General features: G+C 47.4%; 2 protein-coding genes across 2 annotated transcripts in view; one reads left to right on the top strand and one right to left on the bottom strand.

Annotated features, from left to right (window-relative positions):
- The window catches only part of Sept11 (septin 11), a 122,117-nt gene extending 107,233 nt beyond the window's left edge, over window positions 1-14,884 (bottom strand). Inside the window, exon 1 of the mRNA XM_026785068.1 lies at window positions 14,830-14,884. The gene's annotated coding sequence lies outside the window, so the exon portion shown is untranslated. The remainder of the gene's footprint in view (window positions 1-14,829) is intronic.
- Window positions 14,850-18,974, top strand: Sowahb (sosondowah ankyrin repeat domain family member B). Its single transcript, XM_005359509.3, has one exon. The coding sequence runs from the start codon at window positions 15,350-15,352 to the stop codon at window positions 17,660-17,662; it is 2,313 nt and encodes a 770-aa protein (XP_005359566.1). The 5' UTR covers window positions 14,850-15,349; the 3' UTR covers window positions 17,663-18,974.
- The last annotated feature ends 686 nt before the right edge of the window (window positions 18,975-19,660 follow it).

Genomic DNA, 19,660 nt, shown 5'->3' with positions numbered 1-19,660 from the left:
AAAACACCCTACACAGAAAATAAAAAATAACTAGTTTTTTTCTTTTCTTTCTTTCTTTCTTTTTCTTTCTTTCTTTTTTTTTTTTTTTTTTTGGCTTTTCAAGACAGGGTTTCTCTGTAGCTGGCATGGTGGTGGCGCACGCCTTTAATCCCAGCACTCAGGAGGCAGAGGTGGGTGGATCTCTGTGAGTTTGTGGCTAGCCTAGTCTACAAGAGCTAGTTCTAGGACAGGCTCCAAAGCTACAGAAAAAATAACTAGTTTTAGAAACCTATTTTAAAATGGTCACTTTGCAAATATTTAGTCTATGTTGTACCTCATGAATTGGTTTAATGTTTCGTCCTCCAAATCTGAAAGTGTTCCTTCATTTGACTGCCCATGCCCTAAGGATGCAAAAGCAATAGCCCTTGCCCCATGTCCCTAAAGAGATGTTATTTCTTAAAGTCTTTAAAGTATTTCTGCCACTGTGCTGTTCATGGCATGCTTTTCTAATGTCCTTTTTATGATGGAGTAAAGGACGTCTTAAGGCCAAAATTAAACAGTTTGGTTTGCATATCTTCAACAGCTTTACTTTATTTATGATTCTGTATTTATGATATACTTTCACTCCTTAAAGCAGAACATGAGTTTCAATGCAATGGGCAGAGCAGAGATGTTTAATTCATTTTTAAAGACAGGGTTGTTGTGGATTATTATTTTAACTAGGCAAAGATGTATTACTGTGGAATATTACTTTAACTGTGTAAAGGTGTGTTACTTTTGTTTTTGATGTATTTGTTTAATTGATGTATTTGCTATATTGCATTTGTTTTGCCTGCCTAAGGCACCAGATTGGTCTAATTAAAATGAGTGGCCAATGGCTAGGCAGAAAAGGGATAGGCAGGGCCTGCAGGGAGAGGGAATAAACAGGAGACAGCTAGCTGAGAAGATGAGAAACAAGAGCGGGGGAGAGGAGGGACAAGCCTAGGGCAGGAACTTGGCCAGTCAGACAGAGGAGTGGTGGAAGAAAGTTACACAGAAAGAACAGGTAAAAAGTCCTGAGGCAAAAGGGAGGTGAAGAGAAGCAGGTTGATTTAAGTTAAAAGAGCTAGCCAGAAACGAGCCTAAGCAAGGTCAAGCATTCAAAACTGATAATAAGTCTCTGTGTCATGATTTGGGAGCTGGATGGTGGCCTCAAAGAAAGGGCCTGGCGCACAGAGTCTCTTATCTGGCTGGCCTGCTTCTCCCAGTGCCGGATGCTGCAGCTGAGACTGGAGGTTAGTCTCTGATCCCCCTGCCTCCACTCTTTGAATGTTGGGGTTTACAGACATGTGCCAACAGATGTGGTTTTACGTGGTGCTTGGGTCAGAGGCAGGGCCTGAGACATGCTACTCAAAGCGCTCTACCAACCTCGCTAGAGCCCGGGCTCTGAGCCGGTTATGTTAAAGTTACTTTCCTTTCAAGCAGGAACAGAGTAAGAGAAAACAGAGTAAGAGAAAAACCACCCCCCACCAAGGGATTGCTTCACAGCAGCTTACTTCCACTCCTGGTCAAGGGGAGGGGTGAGGATTAGCGCAGGGGAAACTCTATGTCAAGTGGAATTGTTCTTTTGGGAAAATTGACTATTATTATATCTCTCCTGGTGTCTCAAAAGTTCTGAGAGCAATCTAGATTCAGTTAGGTTGCATAGAACTTTAGAAAGAATGCCTTCACTTTGAGTTTTAGTTCAATTGGTGTGGTCTGGGAGCCTGGCCTGAAACAAAATTTAACAAGTTGAATAATGGGCAGCCAGGTAGAAGAGGTGAACCGGAGCAAGTGTGGAAACAATAATTCCTCTAAAAGAATCGATGTAAAGACCATTTCGATAGGAGGAAATAGAATTTGTTCCCCTCAGAGGGCCAAGCCCAGGCACTCCACAGCCGTGGCTATTTTGTTTCGAGTTCCCTGCAGGCTGGCTCCAGATGGTAGAAAACTGAATCAAGCCGTTAACAAAGCCCTCAGCCGGGTCTACACCTCAAGACAATTTCGTGTAAACCAGATTCAATACCTTTGATGGGGTCAGTAGAACAATAAGAAGAGACAGTTGTTTGTGGTTTTTACTGTTGTTGTTTATTATATACCTTGTAGCATTTGTAAAGTTAAGAATGACTTAGTTCAGCCTGGCAGTGGTGGTGCGTGCCTTTAATCTCAGAGACTTGGAAGGCATAGGTAGTCGTATCTTGGTGAGTTCAAGGCCAGCCTGGACTTCAAAGCAAGTTTTAGGACAGCTAGGACTGTTACACAAAGAAACCTTGTCTCAAAAACAAAACAAAACAAGAGACTTTAAATAATTTTCAAGGGCGGGAGAGATGGTTCAGTAAGAAAAGATGCCCATTGCCAACCCTGAGAACCTGAGTTTGATCCCCAGGGATGGAGGAAATGGAGAATGGACTCCCTCACACCACCCCTGCACACAAAATAAATCATTTTCAATGTCGATCCTGGGACTGGAGGGATGGCTCAGAGGATTAAGAGCACTTGCAGAGGACATGGGTTCAGTTTCCAGCAACCAGAGTGGCTCATAACCCATCTGTGACTCCAGTTCCCGGGGATCTGACACCCTCTTCTGACTGTAGGATGAGGTCTGTACATGGTCCGCCAACAGATGGGAGGCAATACACTCATATACATAAAATAAAATAAATACACCTTCTAAAAAGTCAGTACTGCAATCCAGTGCTTCTCAACCTTCCTGGTGCTGAGACCCTTTCATACAGTTCCTCATGTTGTGGTGACCCCAACCATAAAATTATTTTGTTGCCACGCCCTAACTGTAATTTTGCCATTTATGAACAGTAATGTAGACATCTAATATGCAGGATATCTGGTAGGTAGCCCCTGTGCAAGGATCCTTCAGTTCCCAAAGGGGTGGAAAACCCATACATTGAGATCTAGTGCTTCAATCTCACTTGAAGAAACGTCTCTAGTCACACAACTGCTTCTGTTTAGTATTCAAGAGTTAGTTCTTGGAGGCAGAGGCAGGTGGATCTCTGTAAGTTCGAGACCAGTCCGGTCTACAAGAGCTAGTTCCAGGACAGGCTCCAAAGCTACAGAGAAACCCCATCTCAAAAAGCCAAAAAAAAAAAAAAAAAAAAAAAAGAGTTAGTTCTTTAATGTCGGAGTGCTCCCTGCTGCACGTGCTCCAACACTTCCTCGGCACCAGCTGGGCACCTGGCAGTTACACTCAGTTCTCTCTAGACCTGCAGTTTGCACAGCCCTGCAGATCTGGAACTCAGCCCACGGACACCAGCATGGGTAATCCCAGGGCCTTACCCATGGTTCTTACTACCCAGTGCAGCTATCAGCTCAGGGTTCCCAAAACTCCGCTTCAGAACTGAGGACTTGCCCCTACTCACAGAACCCAGCAAATGCTGAGCGCCCGCCATCCTTCTGTTAGAAATAGCCGCACGATTGTTTTGTGTCATTTTGGTTTTTCTTCTTGTTGTCTTTTTATTGCTTAGAAACAGTCTCACATTAAAGACAATTTGGGTGAAGTCTGAAGGAGAGGTGGCAGTTCTGTCCCTAGGTGTGTGACACAACCCCTGTCCACATTGCATGACATCGATTGGGAAGCTTAACTAACTGCTAACCACGGGACTGGACTCATTCTCTTCCCTCCCTAGAGGTGGACGCAGGCGCGGTGATGCCACTGTGAAATGTGGCCCACAGGCTCATGGTGTTTGCTGTTTGAGGAGGTTAGCGAACCTCCAGGGCTAGGGACAGACCTATGGACTTAGGCCACTGGGGATGGGTCGTGGGCGTGGCTCTGCTTCTGATCCATTTCTTTGCTTTCTTTTTTCTCCTCTTCCTCACTCCCCTTCCCCCCCCCCATGCTCCCAATTTACTCGGGAGATCATGTCTATTTTCCCTTCCTTGCTTTCTATTCCATTAAAATGTGGGGAGGAAATACCACCGAAGCTCCCGCAGCTACTGAGAGATACCCTCCCCTCCGTTCACCTGATGAACCGTATTCCCTGAGACCATCAGCCAGACCCGATCCGGGTGTTTGTCACAGCGATAAGAAAAGCAACTGGTTGACGGCAGTTGACAGCCCAACCCCCCAGTCATGTCCGCAGCCTTCCTGGTGTGACTGGCTCATCTTTGAGCCCGACTAAAGGTCTATTCTGAGTCACTGCATTGGCACAAGTTCAGACAAGGCAGGAAGGGACTTAGGTAGGGATGACAAAGGACACACCTGCTGACTCCAGAAGTCACAGAGAAATGACAAAAGACTCCAGAGTTTACAACGGCTTTAGGAGGAACCGGAGGTACATAGCCAATGTAGATGGACGGTTTCTGTTAAATCCTAGCAATTGTGCTTAGGAGCTGGCCATGGGAGTTTGCCCATGTTTCAGTGAATATATGGACAACACAAATTAGACTTGCTCCTTCTTCTCCTCTTCCTCCTCTCCCTCCTCTTCCTCTTCTGGGGGAGGTCACAAAGGTGAGAATGTGGATCTGGAAGGACTGGGAAGTAAATTTGGTTGGAGTTCATGATATGAAATTCCCAAATAATCAATAAAAATATTACACACACACCTAAATGTATATACATATATACATACATATATACACGAGCTTACTGTGGGGTAGGAAGAACATGATAGTAATAACATTGAAGGCCCCTGAACATGCCATTGGCAATGGGTAGTACACACATGCCTGCTTTTACATTAAAAAAATCAATATTTTGCTGGGTGGTGATGGAGCATACCTTTAATCCCAGAACTCAGCAAGCAGAGGCAGGTGGATCTCTATGAGTTTGAGGCCAGCCTGATCTACAGAGTGAGTTCTAGGACAGCCAGGGCTACACAGAGAATGAAAACAAACAACAAAACCCCTCAATACTTATTTGCCGATTTGTAGTTCAAAACAGCATGTGTGATGCATTTCACATCTGAAAAACGGAAGTTATGGGGCGGGGGCTGGAGAGTCTCAGCAGTTAAGACTGCTCTTCCAGAGGACCCAGGTTCAATCCCAGCAGCCACATGGCAGTTCACAACTGTCTGTAACTCCTGTTCCAGAGGATCTGACACCGTCGCACAGACATACATGCAAGCAAAACACCAATGCTCACAAAACAGAAACAATAAATTATAATAAATTGAAGTTCTGGACTTGTGCGTGTTTGTGCCTGTGCCCTATTCAGTTTTCCCTAATACAGCGGGAGTTTCTTAAGACTTGGTAGTGGGGAAAATTGGCCACAAGCTGTTAGAACCACTAACTCCTCCTCATCCTTCTTCTCACTCTCCAGAGATCTAGCCCTGTTTAGGGATTTGTTTCCCACATATCACATAACAGGACCCCTATAATGTGTGGTTGTATGAGATTTCTTCTTTCACCTAGCATGTTTTCTTCAGGTTCCCTCCATGTCGTAGTGTGTTTAAGGCAGTGGGCTTCAACCTGTGAGTCACGACCTCCTTGGGAATTCCAACGACCCTTTCACCGGGGTCACCTAAGAACACCGGAAAACATAGATATTTACATTACAAATCATAACAGAAGCAACATTACAGTTATGAAGTAGCAATGAAAATAATTCATGGTTGGTGGTCACCATACATGAGGAATGGTATTAAAGGGTCACAGCATTAGGAGTGTTGAGAACCACTGGTATAGGAATCCATACCACAGTTTGGATATAATGATATATATCTAAAGTATATACCATTCGTATATAATAGTATCTGAAAACTATCTCTGGAAATCAGTCACACTCCCTGCCTTGGCACTGTCACTATCGGGAGCTGGTAGAACCTCGAAGGGGTGAAGGTTACCGGGAGTGTGTCCTTGAGAACAGTGGGGCTGTAGCCCCATTCCAGCTCTCTGCTTCCTGCTCACCCTGAGGTGAGCAGCCTGCTCCTCTATACATCCCCCATCACGACACACAGCTTCACCACAGGCCCAAAGGCAACAGGGCCAACTGACCTTGGGCTGAGACCGCAGAAACGGTGAGCCACAGACAAACTCTAACCAGGGCTGGGGAGGTGGCTCATTCAGGAAAGTGATTGCTGCAGGAGCACGAAGACCTGAGTTCAATTCCCAGCACCACGGGAAAAATGGCATCAGCTGCAGAAACACAAGCTGTAATCTTAGTGCTGAGGAGCTGGCGCCAGCAGGGTCCCTGGGGCTTGCTAACCAGCATATTTAGCCAAATCAGCAAGCTCCAGGTTTCCTGAGAGACTCAGTCTCAAAAAGGAAGGTGAAGAGAGATTAAGGAAGACACTCAATATCAACCCTGGGCTTCCACCTACACACAAGTTCATGAACATCCTGCTTACAAATGAATGAGCATATAAATACACAAAGCCAACTAAATAGATAAAGTAAGAAGTAAACTCTAACTAACCAGCTGGTTAACCCTAACTAGCTGACTAACCCGTAGAACCAGGAGTGCAGCTGCTATGCCATTTGAGTCTCTGGAGAGAGGCCCCGTTATTTTCCAAAGGATGAGTTCATCTTCCCCACCAGCAATGCGCTGTTGGCACAGGTCCTCTGTCTCACAGAGGAACTAAAACTTCTCCTCTTGGTCCTGATTTTTAAAATCTGGGATAAGATTTTATTTGACTTAGCCTGGGTCAGACACTGACCTGGTTTCTCATCTGTGTAAGTCGAGGGGAAATGTCACCCAAGAATTCTGACTCCGCACATGGCTGCAGAGATTCTCCCTGAGAAAGTGGTACACTGGGCATGTGATGTGTTGTGACACAGAAACTTCAAGTTTCAGGATAGTGTCACTCCCTATGAGTAAAGTAAGTGTATAGGAGTCGATACCATGGCAGAGAGGTTGTGATTGATGTTTAGGTGTCTGGGCCCTAGAGGGATAAAAGACCTGAAATATTCAAGATGATGTCATTTAGTAAAGACTTGACCTGCCCAAGAGGCCAAGAGTGCTTCAGGTGATAAAGCCAGTCTTGAAATAATACACTTCTTGTTTTTAAGTGAGGGCATGCCTACCCAGAACAAAGGGGTTTTCTTCACAGCCTTCCTCCCCACCTACACATGGCTGTGAGATTACACTCTGAACACGGAATGTGATCAGCAGTATTGTATGCAACTATTTTTTATTTTTATTTATTTGTAAAGCATCTTTTGGGACTGACGAGATGGCCTGGTTGCTTGTCACGCAAGCTTGGCAACCCTAGTTTAATCCCTGGGGCTCAGTTTGAGCCCAGAAACACAGGTAAAGGTAGAATGAGGGGGCCGTGTATGTAACTGACCTCTGACCAGCGTTCACACACACTATGGCATGCATGTACATGCATACACACACACATGTACGTGCACATACAATATCTATCTCTTACACACACAGAAATAATAAAATTTAAAACAAATTTACATATCTTTTATATATATCTTATATATAGCATATGTATATATACATTTAATATATTTGAGACATGGTCTTACTTCATATTCCAGGCTTTGGTAGAGCTTGGTGTGTGTTCTAGTCCAGCCTAAAATCACGATTTTCCTATCTCAGCCTCCCAGGAGTCAAGGTTATAAGCATGCACCGTTATGTCTGACTGTGTGTGACTTTTTCCAGACATCAGCTTTGTCCTCTGCTCTGCCTCTTTTCCTCCTACCAGCTGGAGTATGGATACAGTGACCCATGCGGCGACAGCCAGTTAGGCTCTCGCGTGGAAACGCCACTTTGAGAACAGATAGAACCTTACCAGCTGGAGCATGGATACGGTGACCTATGCGGTGACAGCCAGTTAGGCTCTTGCGTGGAAACCCCACTTTAAGACAGATAGAAGATAAAACAGCAGGAGTCCGGGCAAATGACAATTGCTTCCGCACCAGCTCTGGGCTGCCCATGGATTGTGGGAAAGAGGCTGCTATTTTAATGTCACCATTGGTTTCTGTCACTCTTTGCTGAGCCAGGTCCTAGCGGATGTACGACGAATGCCAGGTAGCTTCTCAACGGTCTTGCTGTATTTCTGTTTGTTGACCATACTTTCCCTGTAACTCCCCAGTGAAGCTCAATGCATGGGCCAGAGGATAACTCTGGGGAATCAATTCTTTCCTTTTCCTATGAGGGTCTGGGGAATTGAACTCAGGTCAGCAGGTGGTAGTAAGTGGCTTTATCCAGGCCAGCCTTCTCACTGGCCACCCCCATTGGAAAAACAAAACAAAACTAGCACCCGTTTATACTTATATAGCAATAAAAACTGTAGTCAATACCTCAATTACCTCAACATAATAGTTGATATGTGGTAAGAAATTAGCTTTTAAGGATAAAAATTTAAGAAGAGGGGAAGAGAGGTAGGAATGGGGAGGTGGGCATACGTCTGTGAGAAGTTAACGGGGGAAGGGGTAGGGAATGAGTATGACCCAAATATACTGCATGAAATTCTCCAAGACAATAAAAACATTAAATCTTGAAAAAAGAAATTAGCCTTTGAAATTTGGGGGAAATCCAATTATCTGCCTAAGTGTGTTTGCCAAGGATTTTTGGGCTGCCAGACTTATTAATAGCATGCTAAATTAGTATCCTCGGTTCTCCTCAGATACGTGCCAACCGTAGTATATAAATATCAAATTTTAATATCATGTTTAGTTGGTGACTAAGATGTCACCACCCATAGCTTCACTTAAAAATAAAAGCCCGTGGCATTCATGTGTTTGCCATTTAATCAATAAAGACAAGACGTTGCTAACATTAAAATTCCAATTTATTATAACCAGATTTGCACCATAATCGGCTTTCCATCTTGACACTCAGCCCAGGCAGCCATGGACCACGAACCAAAATCGAACCTTTCCTCTCTTTAGTTATTTTCTTAGAGATTTTTGTTATAGCAACAAAAAAACTGCCCAATACATGAACCAATGTTACATGACTTATACAAGAAGAAGTATAAATTGTAAAAGAAAATATGCAAAACCAAACAAGTCTTAAGGTATTGCTAACCATGTTAGTTCTTACACTGTAGTCAGCCAATACCACGAGCTTAATATATCATTAAAGACAGAGAATGCTGGGACAGAGGGTGTGGGTAGATCCCTTGAGTCGGTGATAGCTGAGACAAATCTTGAAGGAAATTCTAGCTAGCTGGAATGAAGAGAGAAGGGAAGGCAATAAAAAGACATCCTTGAACTTTGTTTCCCCATTTAATGGGTCAAATGACAGCCATTCCCAAGGCTAGGGGAGGAAAAGAAAGATGTCCCCAAAGACTCCAAGGGAGGGGGCCTTGTCAATACTGCCATTTCCACTGTCTAAGCTCTAATGTTGCGAGAGAGTTAACTCCTGTGTGTATATATGACTTGGGGCACAAAGACAGAGACACCCAGAGATCTCCGTGATGGGGAGTGCTCTTCCAGCCTGCTCCTCCTCCCTCCCCATCACGTGGTCTCTGCCTGTTTCTCTGACTGTCTTTCCCTGTTTGCCCTTGCTTGCCACTTTACCAGTTGACTTTTGTGTCTGAGCACTTCCAGTAGTGGGCTTTTCCGTCTGTTTTATGTATATTGCCACTCTCTTCCCCACTGAAGTCTGAGTTTCTGGAGAATAAAGGTTCTGCCTGTTGGATTATACTCTCAGTTCCTAATATATACATCTGGTAGACCCTCAATAAATATTTGACAAATAAATAAAGGCTGGGGGCACGGCAGCAGAAGAGACATAGATGCCTCCCGCTCAGTTATGAAGCCCAGGCTGGCCTCAGACTCTTTACATAGCCAAGGATAACTTTGACTTTTTGATCCTCCTGTCCCCACTTCCACAGTACTGGACTTACAGGCACATATCAAGCTAAGTTTATGCCTGGATTATACAGTGCTGGGTCTCAAACTCCCTATGCACGCTATGCAAGCATTCTATCATCCCAAGCCGCCAAATGCAATACCTCCTTCCCTTCTGTTTCTCTTTTCTTGTCTTTTGTTCCCAGGCTGGGGATGGAGCCAAGGGCTCTGGCATGCCAATCAAGGGCTCTGCCATTGAGCTACGCCCCTTTTCCTCTATCTGTTCTCGATGGGGAAGCATGGTTCTCTCCTTCCCCTGAACTCTGGACTCCAATGCCACCCCCACTTCCTACCGTATCAATTATTCACTCGACTCTAGATCTTCGCTTAGCCTCCCTTGGCTTTTTCCCTCAGTACATGGGCAAGATCATATCCTGTCCTAGAAGATGTAAACCTTGGTTCCGTGATTTGATGATGCTCTCTGTACCTACATCTGCCTTCTTTCCGTCTCTCCAGGGGTGAGTAGGTCAGTTCCCCCAACACTCTCTGACCCCACCTACCCCTCAGGTTTCTGCAGCCTGCCCCTGTCCCTACACTGTTCTGGCACTGTTCCCGATCAGCCCCAGTGACCTGCCAGCTCTGGTTCTATTTCCTTTCTTATCAGCCTTGGCACGGTCTACAGAAAGCTGTCCCTCCTGCTCCGGCTCTTCTGAGACACAGGTGTTCCTCTCCCTCTCCAGGTCCCTTCCAAGTTGCCACAGGAGGCTTTTCCTCTTCCTCTCTGGGAACTGCCATTTCGGCCCCTTGCTCTTGCCCTCCTGCCTGTATCTTGTTAACCAATTTTCTCTCCTGTGGTTTAAATGACCATTTATGGATGTGAATGTCATACCTTTGGTGACCTAAATTTATATTGCCAGCTATCTTCTAGATGTTTCTATTTTTATGGCCCTTCAAATTTAATATGCCCCGAGTTGAATTCACCATCCTTATGTATTTCCACAAACTACCTTTTCTCTATTTTCTCTCCAAGCGGAGGAGAGATGGTGCCAACCACCTCTCAGCTACTCAGGAGCTTGCCAAGCTTGTTCATCATCCCCTGATTGACTCTGGTGCCAGGTCCTATTAAATTCACCTTCTAAGTATCTCTTGAATCCATCTGTTCACCTTTCTCAGCTTCTGCTGAACTCAAACCTTTTTCGCCTCTTTCCTGGGCATCTCAGCAGCATCTGGATGCTTTCTCCTGGGAAGCTTAACCTCCCCCCCACACACTGGTCTTCTTTTTCCCTTTGGAGAGGTGGTCTGGCTGTTTAGCCCAGGATGGTCTCAACTCACAATTCACATTCGCCTGCTCCTGCTCCCTGGATTAAAGAGGTGCACCGACATATACAGCTTTGTTACTTTGTTGCTCTTAAGTGTCGTTTTCAAATGAAAAAATAACATATTCTCATTTAGTCAAATGATTGGAGGATTATTAAGGTAATAGGTGCACCAACATATACAGCCTTGTTACTTTGTTGTTCTTTTTTGTTTGTTTGTTTTTTTCGGGACAGGGTTTCTCTGTGGCTTTGGAGCCTGTCCTGGAACTAGCTCTGTAGACCAGCTGGTCTCGAACTCACAGAGATCCACCTGCCTCTGCCTCCCGAGTGCTGGGATTAAAGGCGTGCGCCACCACCGCCCAGCACTTTGTTGTTCTTAAGTGTGTTTTTCAAATGAAAAAGTAACACATTCTCGTATAGTCAAATGATTGTAAGATTATTAAGGTTATTATTAAGGTTCTTTTTTTTTTTTTTTTCGAGACAGGGTTTCTCTGTGGCTTTTGGAGGCTGTCCTGGAACTAGCTCTTGTAGACCAGGCTGGTCTCGAACTCACAGAGATCCGCCTGCCTCTGCCTCCCGAGTGCTAGGATTAAAGGCGTGTGCCACCACCACCCGGCCTAAGGTTCTTATTATTATAAGAAACACTAAGGTCACCACTGCTCTCAAATAGTCCTCAAATCTAACCCCCAATACACAGAACATATTCTTCCTTTTCCTTTCTTTCTTTCTTTCTTTCTTTCTTTCTTTCTTTCTTTCTTCCTTCCTTCCTTCCTTTCTTTCATTTCTTTGTTTTTCAAGACAGGGTTTTTCTGTGTAGCTCTGGCTATCCTGAAATTCACTCTATAGACCAGGCTGGCCTCAAATTTACAAATCCACATGCCTCAACCTCCTGAGCACCCAACTCATTTTTTTCTTTAAAGAAATATTTTATTTTTACATCCTGCAATCCTTCCTTCCTTTCTTTGATATGGCCCTGGCAGGTCTAGAATTCGGCTATGTATTCCAGGCTGACCTGTAATTAATTCATTGAGATCCATCTGCCTCTTCCTTCTGAGTGTTAGGATTAAAGGCATGCACAAGGCTTATGTATTTATTTATTTTAAAATTCCTGTATTTTAAGAGGTACTTTTTTTTTACATTTTAATATCTCTGATGCAGTCTTCAGCTTGGTTAAATTCAGCTGTGCATTGTGTCACATTCTCATACATGATTATTTTTATTCATTCTGATACATGATTTTTTTTTTTTTTTTTTTTTTTTTTTTTTGTTTCGAGACAGGGTTTCTCTGTGGTTTTGGAGCGTGTCCTGGAACTAACTCTGTAGACGAGGCTGGTCTCGAACTCACAGAGATCCGCCTGCCTCTGCCTCCCGAGTGCTGGGATTAAAGGCGTGCGCCACCACCGCCCGGCTACATGATTATTTTTTAACCATAATTCTAAATTAGTGTTTACTCTCAGATCTTTCTAAAGTGCAAATCTGATCTGGTTACAACTCTGGAAAATTCTTAAAAGGCTCTCTGCCTTGGGGACAGGGGTTGTCTATCCCTCCCCCTAACTCTCCCTCCTCTGGCCCCCACCTTCCTACACATCTTCACCTCTTCTACCTTAAAGCCAAGCAGCTATATTTGCAGCTAGTTCCCGAAAATATTTGAGCGAAGCCAGAGCCCTCTGCCCAGAAGCATCTTCTGTCTTAAAGGTCTTACTTACTTTTTTAACATGCAAGTGGTCACTCACTGACCCAAGCCAGAGCTCTTCCTTTCTGTAACCCCTGAACCCCAGCTTATGGTACATGCTGGTTCTAAATCAGGTAGCATGCAAACTCATGTCATTTCTCTGGTCTTTTAACACCAACACAGAGTTCCATATATATCAACATTTTTCTTTATATATACCCACTTCTAACAGTGCCCAGGAATGTAGCCAAGAGAGAAATACCTTTGAAAACAATGAACTACATATGTGGAAAGCAGGGAGGTGCCTTATATAAGATGTAGAGCCTTCCAGCTAACCACCCCCTTATCTCAAGACAAGAGGACACTAAACCACTTGGGTATCCAGAAACCAAACCAACTGCGGACCTAGTAATTCTACCCCCAACTGAGAGTGAATGGTGTCAAAACTTTTAACATCTGCCCCTCCCCTTTCTCTCTTACCTTAAAGTATTGGAAGCTGGGATCCCCATTCTACCTCTTGGCCACTTGTGCAACTCAACGTATATACATGTGCAAGTCACCAAAGAGGGCTTCTCCTGGCTGGCCCCCTGAGGTTTCCAGTTGGTCCCCTTCCACACCTGCGAAGCCCACTGAGCCCCAACACCAGCAAATAATGACGAGCACCGAAGTTGAGTAGAAAACATTGGCTTGAATGACTACTGTGGGGGTCTCAGCGTTATATGGAGACATCAGTGGGAACGGTTTCTCCATGGCAACCCCCTACTGGATTTCCATTCTAGAAACTGCTCCAAATAGACAGTCCTTCTTTCTGACCTAGATCATTTAAAGCCAGAGATTCCAAGTCATTCATGGAAAAGTACCAGGCTACTGTTGGGATTTTAAACCAAGCACTTTAGCTGTGGCCTATCGGGCAATCACTGAGAATGGTCTGTAGTAGTGACAGTGCCTAGCAGGAACGAGGCCCTGGGTTCGATCCCCACTCTCCATGTCAAAGCGTGTTGACAATCGGAGGACCGACATACTCGAGATATTCTTAGTGAAGGATCCAGAACTGCAGAACAAAGCCGAGTAAGAGATGAGAACAGGAGAAAGGTGTCAAATGCCAGGGAGGGAGGAAATGGAGTTTATCTCTCTAAATGTGGCTGTCACGGGAGGATGCTGACGCTGGCATTTGCGCTGGCAGTTGGGGAAAGGTGGGGAGGGGCAGCTGCAACAAGCCGCGCTGAGATGGGGGGCGCTTGATGCTACCATAGACAGATCCCGTAGATAAAGCACAGCATGCAAATGGATTCAAGATAAAGGAGAGGCACCCAGACCAGACAGAAACGGAGGGCAGTAGCAGCTGCTGCCGAGAAAGAGAGAAAGCACTGTAGGTTAACTCTCCCCTCCTCAGAAGACGCCAAGGAAATACTTAGTACCACTCTAGAAGAGGCTCTGGATCAGGGTGGACCACACAGTCCTTCCACAGATCAAGCTAGCATTCAGCCTGGGGGTGGACTCAGACCTGTGTCACGTGCTCAACATTTTAAACGCGAGGAGGAAAACTTCCATTCTCAGAGCAAAGATTTCATCAAGTGGTCAATATGAAACAGATGGAACGAATCTCTTCTAGTCACAAATCTTAGACTAAATAAAAAACAAAACAGCCCTGGGTATCAAATACTTTAGCCGGGGAGACATAATTCCTATTGGTTTTGGCTCCCCAGGCAATAAACTCCCTGACAGAGAATCCCCCTCCCCCTGCACTGTAACTGTAAGACAATAATGCAGGAAAAAGAAAGGCAGAAACCACCCTTGGGTGTAGCTGTCAGTGGTTTCGCTCTCAGCACAGATTTAGGGAGGTGCATTTGAACTACTTGAAGCCGGTGCCCCGGGAGAGGCCTTCCCAGTCTCTCGGTATCGCCAAACTAGAAAAGATTTGGTCAAGATCAAGGTGGAGTTTCCGGGTCCCAATCCTGCCACTGGGAACCCCAAGCCACTCCCTAGAGTCAATAAAGAGAAAACAGTGGAGAGCCTGTCTATTGGACCCCCACCCGTGTGGACTGTAACTTGTGCCGCGGGGAGAGAGGAAGGGAGCCGACCTCCTTTTGCTTTTGCTTCCTGTGTGGAGGGCACTCTGAGGGACAACCGGTCACCTACCTGCCTTGCACCTCCCGGGCCCGGGGAGCCTGGGCGTCCTGCAGAGCCGTTCACCCTCGGCCTCACCTCCCAGCGCTGTCCCTAGGTGGACCAGCCTGACTCACCCAGGATGGGTGGCGGGGGTTGGGGGACACATCAGAGGGCGGAGGTACAGGAGGCGGGCCGGGCCCTTCCCCCAGAGCCCAGGAGGCGTAGCCAGCGCGCAGGTGAAACCGACTCCGACCTATCCCGGGAACTTTCGCTGCGGGGACCGGCTGCCACAGGCCAGCGTCGCTCAGGGGCGGCCTGGGAGCCGCCCTCTGCCACCGGGGCTGCGCGCGGGGACTCAGCCTGGGCACCTGACCCTGGGGACCCTCGGCCCTCCCGAAGCGCTTCGGGGATGCGGGCGGCGCCGGTCTCCGCGGCTGATGGAGGCCGGTGGCGCCGCCCAGGGCGCAGGTGACACTCTCCGGGCCCTGGTTTCTGTCGAGCTCTGGGAGCTCGAGAAGCAGCCGCCCCGGGGACCAGGGACCTGGCAGCGATGGCCGGAGAGCTGAGCCAGGAGGCACTGCTGGACTTTCTGTGCCAGGCCGGGGGCCGAGTGCGTAACGCCGATCTGTTGAGCCACTTCAAGGGCTTCCTGCGCGACCCTCACGTGCCTCCCGGCCAGCAGCAACAGCGTCGCGAGCTCTTCAAGGGCTTCGTGAACTCGGTGGCCGCAGTGCGCCAGGACCCCGACGGCACCAAGTACGTGGTGCTCAAGAGGAGGTACAGGGACCTGCTGGGGGAGGAAGGCCTGCAGCGACCCACCCCTGCAGAGGGACCGCAGCGGGGCCACCGCCGCCCGCGTGACCCGGAGGCACAGAAGCCGCCGGCAGGTGCTGCGACCCGAGTGGACTCAGGTGGCGATGAACCAGCGGGCAGCAGCGCGCGGAAGGCGACCCGGGCACATCACGGCCCGAGGGACAGCCCGAGCCGGAGGACACCGGGGCCCGCTGCTGCTCAGACCAGAGGCAGGTGTGCGGCGGTGGAGACGCGGGGTCGCTGCTGCTGGGAATGCCAGCAGAATGGCTGGGGGGACCCTGCGGGACAGCCTCTTCCCGGAGATCTCGAGGACCCAGCTGCCTCCCGCCAGGAGTCAGAGTTCACCGCGTCTGCCAGGGATGACCTCAGACCTCCCGGGTGGCTGCGGGAAGGAGCTTCGGCTGAACTAGCACCGGTGTCTGCGACGCCTGTCTGGCCTCGGGCTGCCGTCGAGGCTGCTGGGAGCCCGACCTCCCCGCCCGCTCTCCCGCCCCTCCCGGCTCTCTCCAGTGAACCGCTGGAGCTGTTTACAGCCAGCTTCCCGAACCATTCAACCCAGCAGCTGCAGCAGCAGCAGCAACGCACTCGAGAATGGGTAGCCAGATACCCGCAGGTGCCCGAGGCCGGGAACCAACGACCCACTCGCGCCTGGTCGGTGTTGCCAGACAACTTCCTTCAGCTATCCTCGGAAACCGCCTTTGGGGTCTCGGAGACGCACTCGGCGCTGCCAGAGCCCGAACTGTCTTTTCATTCCCTCCTTCCTGTGGTTCCTGATGAGTCCTCAGAATCCTGGCCCGGAAACCCTCCACCCACTGTCTTTCGAAGCATTCGTTGTCAGCTGTCCCTCCAAGATTTGGATGACTTTGTGGATCAAGAGAGCCACGGCAGCGAGGAGAGCAGCAGTGGACCCAAAGAGTCTCCTGGAACCCCTGAAGAGTGGCTGCAACCGGTCCTGAGAGTTTCCTCTTGGGGAGAGCTCAGGGATCCTATTGAGGGTCTGTCTGTGTCTTCAAATGAAGGCAGCCCCAGTCGGATCCGGAGGAGCCTCAGGAATAGAGGGAATGAACCCAGTTCTCCGAAGGTCCCAACAGTGGCTAAAAACTTCGGAGACAATTTTCAGGAGGCTTCGCCCTGGCCAGCCCCCAAGTTCCGGAGGTCTTTCAGGAGGAGCGCTCAAAGTGGGAGAACCAAATCCTCATCCTCCTCTGATGAGGAGCATCTTGATGAAGACTTGTTGAAAAGAAGCCGGCGCCCACCTCGGTCCAGGAAAACTTCCAGGGCAGGAGCCCTTCCCAGCCCAAGGGTGGATATTGTTTTGGTACAGAAATTGCCAGACGCTAATGCTGTGGCAGGTCAGCCACACACCTCGTGGGTCCCAGGCAGGGATGGATCTGCAGCCATGATACCCCACAGATCTCCTGAGCACAGGTCACCACTTGTCCCCCTAGATGCCAGGGAACATGAATGGATTGTGAAGCTTGCCAGTGGCTCATGGCCTCGTGTGGAGGCTTTGTTCTGGGAGGACCCCCAGTTGGCTTTGCACAGAGACTTCCTGACGGGGTTCACAGCCTTGCACTGGATAGCAAAGCATGGTGACCTAGTTGCCCTTCAGGGCTTGATTTCTGGAGCCCAGAAGGCAGGGGTTGCACTCGATGTCAACGTGAGGTCCAGTTGTGGCTATACCCCACTGCACCTTGCAGCTATTCATGGCCACCAGGGAGTCATCAAATTGCTAGTGCAAAGGTTGGCTTCTCGGGTGAATATCCGGGACGTCAGTGGCAAGAAACCATGGCAGTATCTGACGGGTAATGTCACTGGGGAAACATGGCAGCTCCTGGGTGCACCCCGGGGCAAACCCATCTTCCCTGTATATCCCTTAGTGCAAAGCTCCTCCCCAGCCAGGAAGGTCAAGAGCCGGGAAGTGTCCAGAAATGTCACCCGAAAGAGTTCCTTAGCTGCTAGACTCAAAACTCAACACAACAAATGGAAATTGGCCAATCAATATGAGAAATTCCACACTCTAAAGGAGAGAGAAGAGTACAGTGACTGAGGTGGGCTTGTCTCTCCAGAAGGTAGAGTCCCCCACCCCCATCCCCACACAAGCTACTAAGTAGGTGAGAGAACCCAGGGGAAACAAACTGTTAGGGGTTGGTAAAGAGAAAGGACCAGTGAAATGGCATCCTCGAGGGTCACCTCAGCTTCTTAAAGTCTCATATGTCTGGGCTATGAGATGTATACAAAAGCAGAACCAGGCACTCAAGCCTGGGAAGGGTCCCTCTCTCCCGAATCTGCCCCAGGTCTGGGCCCAGGAAGGCACAGTGTTTTCTGAGGCAGTGCCAGGTCTTACTAGAAAGGGAGCAGATGCGTCAAAGAGAGGCAGTTCGCGGAACTGATGCAGCTCGCAGTCTCCTCTGGCTGGAAGCTCCCTGGCTTCTGTTCATCTCCAGAATAAGCCTTGGCAGAGTGGAAAGCACCAAGTTTGGAGTCAGATGGCCTCGCTTGACTTTCTTGAGGTGCCTTTTGGCATTCCAACCGGTGAAATAAAATTGTTACTGGAGAGTGTAGAATTAGATTGACGTGATTTCCTCAGTCCTGTGCCCAAGCCTTCCTGTGAGCAGCATCTATGGTGCAAACCTATGACTTTCTGCTCTGGGTATCTTTGCCAATGGTCAGAGAAGCAGACAGGAGAGATCAAGTACGACCTTGACTCTATTCTCCAGAGAAACGACACCATTCAGGCCCTGTTTGTGTTTGTTTATTTCTGTTTGTTATTGTTTGTCTATTGTTTAGCATCAACCCAAAGTGAGCTTCCCAGGTATAAAAGCAGTTTGGTTTTTTTTTTACTTGGGTAATGACTGAAAGTCTTCATCCCACAGGGAAAATCCCCGTGTAGCAAACAGAATCATCTCTGTCAGCTTCCCGTAGGCTTCAAGGTCAAAGCTGAAGGAGAACTGGGGTCGCTCTGGGGGAAGCGGTAAGGGTTAAAACCATCAGAACTGTGTCAATCTGCTAAGTATAACTTTATTTGCACTAAACTTTTTGCCAATTAAGATTAAATATTAGCCTTGAAGTACTGAATGTCTAACAGGAAGTGTTGCGGTCTCAGGAAGACTGATCAGTGCAGGTCCCTGGCTGAAGTCGGAAACTAACGACACTGGAAATCCCAGAAGAATGTACAGATCACCCGACGGAAACCCAGAGAATGCTGGAAAGTTCAATGTTCGATCAGAGATTACTTTTTTATGGAAATATTTTCATGTGTAGTGGCAATGATGCTGTATTTTTTTAAAGATATTTTTGTGTTTCTTCTGGTTATTCTCCTGCATTAAAAGATCAGCAGATCATTATAATTTGTTATATTATGCCCGGCTGATTATTATTGTTTTTACACAATGGGCTCGATGATAGCCAGGTCTTTCTGTTTCTTTGTAGTTTTACTTTGTGTTGCTGAATTCAGTCTCTTTCTTTTCTCCATCTCTCTCCGTTTCTCTCGGGCTAGAATCTTGGCCCTCATGTGTATTAGTCAAGTGCCCCTCCCCCAGTTCCTATCATTTTTAAACTAAAAAGGCAGAACAATCAGTTCTAGGAGTTTTCCCAATTACATAGCCTTTTCATCCCTTACCTAAAGGATAAACCTGGAAAATCAAATCAGAAAACATGATAGAGGGAGCAGGGGCTGGTAAAATGAAATTTTAAGTTTACAAAATAGATATCTATGTAAATAATCTAGTAAACAGCTTCTTTTAGGAACCAGTGGGTTTGCCAGGTTGTCACAACTGGATCAGCTTATCCACACTGTGCTGTGGGGTTTATAAAAGTGAACAGGACATGATCTCTCTCTGCTAGAAACTAAAAATCTAAACTATTTGTTCCTGGCTGCTTTCTACCTCCACTTGTTCTCAAGGTGTCTTTCAAAGCAGAGTTACAACAGAGAGAAGTTTGTAATAATAGGCAAGCGGGGGAAAGGCTGCGTCTGCGTCTCAGGAATGAGGACAACTCATGTAATACAACACTCCAAATACCAGAAGTAGAGAGACAGACAGACAGA

This window comes from Microtus ochrogaster, linkage group LG1 (assembly GCF_000317375.1).
Source record: "Microtus ochrogaster isolate Prairie Vole_2 linkage group LG1, MicOch1.0, whole genome shotgun sequence".
NCBI lineage: Eukaryota > Metazoa > Chordata > Mammalia > Rodentia > Cricetidae > Microtus > Microtus ochrogaster.
The sequence above is the reverse complement of the archived record's forward strand: the minus strand, read 5'-3'. Positions and strand labels throughout refer to the sequence as shown.

What these genes read in the sequence shown, in the direction of transcription:
- Sowahb (XM_005359509.3), top strand. Translation starts at nt 15,350, where the DNA reads ATGGCCGGAGAGCTGAGCCAGGAGGCACTGCTGGACTTTCTGTGCCAG.